Source organism: Hyalella azteca, unplaced genomic scaffold (assembly GCF_000764305.2).
Source record: "Hyalella azteca isolate HAZT.00-mixed unplaced genomic scaffold, Hazt_2.0.2 contig5880, whole genome shotgun sequence".
In the NCBI taxonomy this organism is placed as follows: domain Eukaryota; kingdom Metazoa; phylum Arthropoda; class Malacostraca; order Amphipoda; family Hyalellidae; genus Hyalella; species Hyalella azteca.
The window spans coordinates 534274-544408 of record NW_025936059.1 but is presented as its reverse complement, the minus strand read 5'-3'; the positions used below and the strand labels follow the sequence as shown (position 1 = coordinate 544408).

The following is a 10135-nucleotide window of genomic DNA, read 5'->3' as shown; positions in this document are numbered from 1 at the left end:
ACTCTCCAGCAGTAAGAGTGACAGCCCATAACACCGTGGTGACTGGTTATAGGTGCAGTGCAGAGATGACTAAAATGACTTCACTTATATCGGAGTATAATCAGACAATGCCTATCTGTCGTCAATCACGCCCCCATCACAGGAGATTACCTGAGCCTTAGCAGATGCACATTACTAACGAACTATAAGGTACGCAATGCGTGAACAAATGGCGTTTCGAAATATTTGTGTACATGTTTGCGATTTTCAACCTTATGAAAGAATAATGAACATTGAATTCTTCTTGACCATCCTAAGCATTGGTTATCATGAATTTCAAGCACAAGCAGATCTGCTCATAATTAAAAGAGGATTGGCAGTTGCACAAACGTTCGTTTTAATGGTAAATCAACTAAGGTAGATCTCTGTAAGAATTTCTCTGGCATCGAATTACTAATAACTAGTTAAAGTATGAAGTTCGAGCAAATCCGTTCATAATTGAAGGGGTTATGATTGGAGCAGTTGCGCAAGGGAGTTTGAGTCCGCAGGCATGTTCGGAGAATGTCTATTCGGTTAGTAGCCCGGGTGCGCAGCCTAAGGCCAAAGACCTCTCGGACAATCTGCAGCTGGGACTTGCGGCCGGTGCCCATGATTTAAGTGAGCATGAAATATCTGCTAAACTGATGAATGCAGCTCAGTAAAACTTTGTACATACATTACATAGGATATTATTTCGGACCTAAAGGTGATGTTTAGGTCTTGAATTTTTTTTCCTAATTCATTTCCGGTCATAACTGCTAAAATTTGCAGTGAACATGAATAGTTTCTCAACTAAAGTATATATATATTCGAGTGTAAGCTTGAATAAACATTTCTAATTACTTAACGGAGATGTTTCTGTCGGTGATGTTACGGCAATGTTTATGTTTTAGGCTATATGTTCAGAGAAGAAACCAACATTTCTGTGGCTAAGTGTCAAACTTGAAGTGAGCATGATATTTTTTTTCAAACCAATGAACATAGCTCAATGAAACTTTGCACATAGAATAGAATAGACGTGTCGGCACTGAAGAAATAGGCCCATGGCCTGTTGCCGATCCTTGGACTTTGGGTGACTTGATTCCACAAGGGATCTGGCCATCTGAACCCGATCTTTCCAAAACTGACAAATTGATTGAGATAGCTGCTGGACTTATTGCAAGGCTCATAACAATGAACATAGCTCCATAAAACTTTGCACATAGAATAGAATAGATGTGTTGGGACTAAAGAAATAGGCCCATGGCCTGTTACCGATCCTTATACTTTTCGTGACTTGATTAAACAAGGGATCTGGCCATCTGAACCCGATCTTTCCAAAACTGACAAATTGATTGAGATAGCTGTTGGACTAATTGCAAGGCTCGTAAGGTGCTAGGCATTTCAAGACTGAACATATGCTCCTACATAGATTCATCTAGTCTGTTCTTGAAGGCATTCATACTTGGAGCTTCAACGATGCTATCAGAGAAGCTGTTCTAAATGTCGGTGACTTGAAGCGAGACGAAATGTTGTCGCATGGATGGTTTAAAACGTAGTTTTTTAGTATATAGCTGAGGCCCCTGGTGTTGGTTCTTGTCTCAAATTCTAGTAATCCTTTTGGGACCTTGTATGCATTTATTTGGACCTATAAATGATGTCTAGATTGTTTTAATTTTTCTAAATTTATTATTATTAATAATTTAACATTTTATTTTATTGCGAGTCCATGAGCTATTTCTCGAAAGAAACGAATTCAGCACCGGACATGTACTTGTCTATTGGCTCCTAGCTTGGTTGACATACTTGGCTAGAGCAAAAGTGCTTTAAAAGGCGAGACCGTGAGATTTGGGTATACCCTATGAGCAGAACGTGAATTGGATGGTATTCTTCTGCACGTAGAGCCATACTGTTTTACTGTGGATACAAAAATATCATGTCTCGGACAAATTTACGGCCGGAGCCAAGGCCAATCTCTCATGGCCGCAGGACTCCAAACATAGAAAAAGCCTAGCCAATCAACGAAAACCTCGCAGGTTAGGTCCAGTTAGGAACTGCCCAAACAGGTTCCATTAAAAACACAAAAAAAAACTAGAAACCCATTAAACACTAAGAAAACCTTTCCGGCCATGAGACCAGCTGCAGGTCCAGCCATAAATTTGTCCGAGACCTAAGATATCTATCTGATCATTGGCTGGGACATAGATCAAATGTTTTTATGGAGATGACAAGCATGAAACAATTGGTCAGTGGTCTCAAACCAACATGTTATATGTGACATCTATTTGGTTCAATAAGGATTTCAAGGAACTTACGAAAAGAGTAATAGCTTTTACACCAACTCGCGAAAATTGGCTAGGAAAAGCCCTACTGAAACCTTGAACAAAACAATTATGGCCTACATGCTACATCGCATATTTCTACTTACATCCATGGTGATTGGTGAAGTGTGCCATAATCTGGGCAGGGTGGCCCAGTGATTAAAGTTCAGAGTACCAAGATTGACGCACAGAGGCGCGGGTTCGATCCCAGCTCTGTGCGCCAGTTTCTGGTCAGAATGGGCGAGAAGGCTGGGGGGCAGAATTTAAATCAGTGAGTCATGAGTTCGAGACCGCAACAAGCTGTAGCCTGTGGATGTTCTGCAATGTTAAGAATCGGCAACAGGCCTATGGCCTAATAAAAGCTGAAACTGCTATAACAACCAGCAAGATTAACCAGAAAAGAGAGATCAGTCCAGTGGAGCACTGCAGATGACCGAATCGGCAACGCACCTGTTACATTGTAAAATGTGCAAACTTTTGAATCATTCGGAATGAATGGAAGCATTCCATACTAAAGAGCAGAATATAGAGAACTTCAAAGTTTTTTATCACGTGGACGTTCTTCAGTCTTCTATTTTGCATGTCAAACTTTAGCTTGACATGCAAGATTGATAATAACTGTGACCGGGTGGACGGGGCCATTTTTTTTATAATTGATTTGTAGGCTTCGGGTATGCCGGTAGCACACCTCCCAGCCTGAGCACAAATGGGGTTTTGGACACTTCACTTCACTTTTAGATCTCTTTACTTTCTAGCACCTCCACCAGCCAGTGCGGCAGTAAATTGTGAAAAGAAAAGGTACAATTAGGCTTGGTAGAATATTTACAGCCTGGTAACCATGTTGCAGTTAAGCAAATATTGACCAAGATGTCGGATGGCAGCAGTGCGTCACCTCATTGGGGCATCCCCACCGCCGAGAGCTGAGGAGAGATCCCAGGGCAGAGAAAGGCCCTCCAGTCTAGTACGGAAATCTCTTTGCTGGTTGATGAATTGTGTGCAGTGCAGGATGAGGTGCCAGATTGTGCCCTCCACATTGCATATTAGGCAGTTACTTGAGTCAGCTAAATTGAATCTGGCCAGATGAGCATTGATGCCAGCATGCCCAAGGCGTAGACGTGACACAGCGCATTCAACTGAGCGTGGCAGCGATCCATAGTCCACATAAGATATCTCAGGTCCCAAACTTCTTCGGAAGGTCCCTTTTCCTGTTTCTTGTACATCATCTGACCATTTGCGAGCCCATTCTTGATTGGTGAGTGACTTCACAGTTAAGAAACTTTGAGTCACAAATTTACCGGTTACTTTAGACGTTTAGAGATCGCAATTCACACACGTGCTACCACGGCAAACGCAACTGACTTTCTCCCCACTCGCGAGTTGTTTAGTCAATTATCGGCAAAGTTTCCCTGCCCATTTAATTTGGCTTGTCAATTTCAACAGGGCTGTTGGTATCATGGTTGAACTAGGTAGTATAGTTCAACCTTGGTAGATATCTAATAGTTCAACCATGGTAGATATCTTCTACAAAACTTCAAACGTTCGTATATATAAGGTATATAAGGGCGCATTTTCATAATGCTTAGGTTGTAATGATATTTTCAATTTCATGAGCGAGCAATTATTTCTAATATTTTACCGTGAGTAGGCTGAAATAAAATTTTACTCGAAACTCGTGCCAAAAGTGTCGTATTAGTCACTCACGCGAAGCATCTCACCAACTGCTTCTGGAGCAAGATTTCTGTTTGAACGTAACTTCGTTTATTTGTAAACAGTGGAACTTTGGTCACGAGACAGTTGAGAGTACAGTGCACGTCTCCACAGCATCTTCAACTTTGACAATTGAGTGTTTCCCCGCCCTTCTCCTATAAAAAAGGTAAAAAAAATTTGCGTTACGTTTTGTGAAATGAAAAAATATTTTCATGAATCTTTGATATGAAAGTTATAATTACTTGACGTCTGACGAAGTTAAGTCTTTGAACTCAGACTAGGCTATATAGACTAAGAGTAAGGAGACCACTTCCATTGCAATAATCAGCATTCAGCAGCAATATATTTGATTGTCTGGATACAGACTGGAGAAAATGCTGTAACGTCTTAACCCTATAGACTAAACTGAGTCAGTATTTTATTTAGAGCTCAACTTGCTTGTGAGTGCAAAATACCTCAAAAAATTGAAATTCATTAATCAATTGGATTAATTAATTAAAAAAATTGAAAGTTGACTTACATGCCTACCTGAGTACCTGGTATAAATAGTGATAAACTGTTTGTGTAGAAAGATTATTATGGTTTGAGACTTTTAAATAAGTCTGTGAACATATTAGGAATCCTTTAGGTATACTTGTATTTTCTAATTTTAATTGGTAAATAAATTAATAGATGATTGATTTAACATTTAAGAGACGGTTTTAGACACATAAAAACTAATTTCGACATAGTGTCAGAATTATGACACACAGCCATGACACAGGGTGTCGTATTCTGACACAGCTCACAGCCTCACACAGGGTGTTGGAATTATGAATTGCAATTTTGAAGTGCTGTCGGAATTAGTCTCACAATATGCCGCATTTAGTCACATGACACACACAGTGTCGGTCTGTTGGAATTCAGCAATTTTGTAGATTTGAATTCTAAAGGCTTTTAAATAAATATGGCAACAGTTTGTGAAAATTTTTTCATCTATTAGTATTAGACTCTCCAGGATCAGTCTAGTGACCAGTGACCAGTGTGAATTCTAGATGAGTATTAAATTAACCAGCACACATAGCTTATTGGAAAGCAGGACGTGAAAGTTAGGAAAGGCCAGGAACTTTCCATTTTCAGTCCATTATATACATATCCACTGATAATATCATTAAATTAATTAAGGAATTAAAAATGTAAGGAATAAGGAAAAAATTTAAATTTAAAATTAAATTTTAAAATTAAAAATTCCTTAAATTGCTTATAAAAAGATTGTTTCATGGGTGATTTTTCTAAAATTATTGTTGAAAATAGTCTATTTAAATTTTTTACTGAAGAAAGTGGGAAGGGGTCATAGGAATGGGTGAAATTGGCTGAATTCATAATCATTTTTGTCCAATTCACTGGTTGCTTCTTACCAATTTTCCAGTTTGGTGGACAGGCTTCATGCTTTGAACTTTGTCTGAACATGACACTGATGAGTCATTTTATTAAGGGAACTATGCAATCCAGTTTACAGTTAGAGATTTTTTTTATCAAATATGCTCATTGTAACTTCATATCTATAGATAAATCTCTCCCAATTCCTCCATATTAAGCAATAAGAGATGAGCACTATTGGCTGCTAAGTCCAACAGGAAAATTGTGTAGAAATGCAAACGCTACCTACTCAGTGGAATAAAAATGGCTGTGCCTGTAAATATTATTACCTAATCCTGTGCCTTTGTCTAACTTTTTTCTGCAAAAATTAAGAAAACCTTGATATTTTCCTCCTAAATAATTTTTCAAAATATAACCATTGAAATAATCATTAGTACCAGGACTACCAGCAATTGAGGGAAATTTTGCTTGATATTACAGTCTTTTGGCACAGTTACATTATTCATTCTTACATTTTGTTTATCAACAACTGCCTATTTTGTTTATCAACAAAATATTTACATTTTGTTTATCAACAACTGCCTAATAGTAATGAGTGTTGCTGCTCTCTTGGAAATTGAGTGTACAAAATATCTACTTTTGAGCCATGAGTAGAGGTTTCATGCAATTTTTGGAGCCAGATTATTTCTAATCTAATTTTCTTTTTATTTTTGCAGGATTGATTTATACTATTACAGATTTACCTAAAATATATAAAGAAAAGCAGACTCAAGCAAGATGTGTAGTTTTCCTACCAAAGAATTGCCTTAAAAATATAGAATTAATTTTGTAACCTCATTAATTAGTTACAAAAATGTCTTGTTTGGAAGTCAGTACCGGTACTTGTTAGATGTCCCATTTGTCTTAAATCTGGCTAGTTCTTGCTTGTGTTGAAGTTGATGAATGTAACTGTGGTTATTTAATTTTTAACAACCTAATTATTTAAACATCTCTACATGTTTTTGGTATTTGAATAGATTTTTGCCCTTGTACAAAGTCACAGGGGAGTCTAATCTCTCCAGTTACAATGTTAAACTACAATTCTCATCCAAACCAGACTTTAACTACTATAAATTGAACTGCACTTAAGTTATCTAAGAAATTGAAAACTGATCTAGTCAATTTAGCTGTTCATATGAACTTCTGTTCCAGCTATTATCATGGCAACCCCTGAGAGAGTGATGCCTTCCAAGCCCTGCCTGGTTCCGACTACAGAAAACACCGAACCTGCCAAACCACGCGTCTTGCTGAAGCTCTTCATCCATACTGTAGCCATGTGCACACTTCCATTTTTGGCATATTTCAAAACCAGGAACTTTATCCAGCATGATCTGGAGATGACCCATAAAGAGGGGTACATTTATGGAGCAGTTGCTGCTGTGATAGCGGTTAATCTAGTCATAGCAAGTTATGTATACCAAGCATTTGCTGAAGATAACATGCCTTTGTGTTCTGGTTCAAAAACTACAGCATCTTTCAAAGAGAAATGAATCAATTCTATATTGTTCTTCCTCTCTTATATTCTAGTGGTGAAAAAAAGGCTGTATATATACGAGCATGGCTTTTATTTCAGTAACAAAATAGTCGGTTGCTTGCAGACTCTTCATAGTCTACTCTTTGAAGACTATAATCTTTCATAATGCGTGATTTTTATTATTATGTACGTGTACAGAAGTAGGTATCATCCTTTAGAAAATTTTGAATGTCGTATAAGATAAAGTTGATATTTCATCAAACATCTGGGTAACTATTTGTTTGAAGAATTTCTATTCATAGTCTGTTTGCTAAGTAACGCACTACATTCCGTCATGATCTAAGGCTTTTCTGTGTATTTATTTATATAGAATGTAATTATGTAATTCCTATAATGGTTAATATACTGCAATCACGCTCAATTTCATTAATAATTAATCCTTGCTTGACATGTCGTTGTGGGTTTTTTGACAAAGTGAACAAATGTAACAGTTGCATTTACTCAATTCAGTGTATATAAATATTACAATAACAACTATATACACCTATAAATACTTCAGTGCTAAAGATAAGAATTTTATTCATTACTGTGGAAAGTAAGCGCGCAGACAGAATAAATTTGAAGATCTGAATGCACATCAGTAACAAATGTAGAGATGCCTCAAATTATGTACATAAATGGCAGTTTCACGTTACCTTAAAGTAAAATAAGATTTGTACACTTATATTCTGACCTCCTAAATGATATTGAAATAGCTTGCAACATCTTCCCACACGTACGTAATTACATTTCTGTGAACAGTCTTCTTTCTCAATAGCCCTCTGAAATCGTTGCTTCATCAATGTCAAGTATGACAGAACTCTAATCATACTTAACACAATCAACTGTTACATACACCTCGCTGCTATTATGTAGAGTAGAGCCCCATATCCACCCATCCAAACAATAATACTCGGGTATGATATGTAGTAGTCATGGTTGTTGTAGCAAAAAATCATATTATGCAAACGTAGGCGCTTACAAATGATGATTATGATCTAAAAAGGGATGTAATTTGTGAACATGCTGCTGCAAGATATAATATATTATGATATAATATGATAGCTGCAGCATCGCATTATTCTAGTCTAGTGTAATTGTTATCACAATGCATGAAACATCTTGAGACGACCTGTAATCCGACTAAAAATCGTAAGGATGACTATGAAAACTAAGAGCTGCCGAACACGCTCTATGCACGTTATTCGATAACCGAATTGATTTGCTTAAAATGATTTTGACTACCACTCATAACTTGAGATTCTAGAGTTAATCAAAATTTTCATAATACAGTTCGTGGTGACGTCAATACGCACATCTGGAAGCATTGAAGACTCTGCAGTAATATTTTGTTCACGACAAGTTTAGCTGACTTTTAACAAGGAAATCTTGAATACAACTTTGAAGTAGGCTATAGAAAAAAAAATCAAACCTCAAATTCAACATTACTTAAAATGTGGAGAGGTAAAGATTCAGCTTTCTCATAGCTTCCGAGAAAGCTATGACGAGAGTTATCAACAGCATCATTTAGCTATGCAAGTAATAATATCTAGTGAACACGGTTCACGTTAACAAATGTGTTTACTTTGAATAGTACTTATTCCAAATAATGGTAAAGTCAACTCTAGGGTCTTTATACGTCTCCGTGATGCGGGCCATACACGAAACATTGAAGCATCTGGCAATAACTAGGAGCTTAAGTAACAAGGATGTAGGATACCACAAAAGTCTTGTGTGCCGTACTATGTTAAAGACTATCATTATTAAACCACATTTCAGTGAAGGGAACATATGTCAGTCGTAGAGGCGTTATTGGAACGTACCGACGGTTGTTGTATAGCTTCACAATTTCATCAGGAAATTCTCATGTTCAGTATTCAACATGATAAATAATTGAGTACCTAATTCACTATCATATTAACATCCAGAAAACATTTCAATTATGAATAAAATTCCTCCTGCAAAAATAGAAGCATACACACACTGAGTCTTTGTACTTGAAGAGCAACTACACAATGAGACGCATGTCTTCAGAGCGTACGGGACCCTGCGGTTGGTGTAGCTTGCTTTTTCTGACAACCGTACGAGGCTCCATAATTTACCAAACTTCTCTTTCTTTGAAATGCATCGGAGAAGGAGCAAAGTTTGATCTCGTTAATTAATCACTTGCACGAAAAACTTTCATTGGTGAGAACAACAAAAGCCATAAAAAAATTTCTTGTAGCAACAGTGAGCACTTGTCAAATCATCAATTTAAATTTTCCTCTACGAAGCTAACGCATAAATCAGCCATCAAGTGTAAGTTTACACTCCACGCAAATGACAAATTGCAAATTTACGTCAACGCGTGAACCAAATTCGATAGTGTTTCCATTGTTTCATAATATGTCTAAGGTTCACGCGAACCATGCATAGAATTTAGATTTTATAATTAGTATAAGCAAGCTTTTTACAGTAAAACTCAATAAGTTAGAAGAACTGCTCGCTAGTCGCAGCAATTCTTGCATCGGCGTCAGCTTTGTGTTGGTATCGGGAGCTCGTAATATGTAATCGCAAACCGTGAATACCGTGCAGATACCAGTATTCTGGCGTAGAACGTTGCACCACAATCAAGTTCATGCCAAATAAAGAATTTTTTGCAATGTTTTCCTAAGGACTTCAAATTTTTTTATGATCTTCAATACTTTGTGGCTTTGCGTCGCAAGACTCTTAAAGATATCCTGAATAGATGTTGCGATCAGACGAGGGTAGAAAGCTCGTGGGTTGGGTGCATGGTTGCCGAGAGGTCCACGGTGGTGGGGGGTAGTGGGGAGGAGGTGCTGTGTAGGGGGTGAGACGGAGGTCTCATTTGTACTCCCCCGTTGCTACGATGACCTCCATAGGGGGAGGAGGCTACCAGCGACTGCTGTAGCTGCTCACGCGCCGTAGACTTTCTTTTGTGCTGTAAAATATAATGAAGAAGTTATCGAAAATTATACAATTACTTTGTGTTTTTATGTTATTCAAAAACGGTGAAGAAAATGGCCTGCACGCATCATGCATTTGAATGCAGCTTATTTCCAAGTGCATTACTGAATAAAAAAGTAATTTTTCTAGCAACCCGCATGTATACAAGAAAAGCGTCTCTATTTTGGGTATTTTATTGCTTGTTCAGGCTTATTTTCTGGTGTAAATCCAGAACAAGCAAATGCAAAATGCG

At 37.5% G+C, this 10135-nt stretch overlaps 1 protein-coding gene across 2 annotated transcripts in view; it reads right to left on the bottom strand.

Annotated features, from left to right (window-relative positions):
• Positions 1-7378: 7378 nt before the first annotated feature.
• LOC108665915 overlaps positions 7379-10135 on the bottom strand; it is a 29660-nt gene continuing 26903 nt past the window's right edge. For both annotated transcript variants that reach the window (XM_047880672.1, XM_018152715.2), the window contains exon 6: positions 7379-9877. In XM_047880672.1, coding sequence (XP_047736628.1) covers positions 9674-9877 — 204 coding nt within the window. In that variant the 3' untranslated portion in view covers positions 7379-9673. The remainder of the gene's footprint in view (positions 9878-10135) is intronic.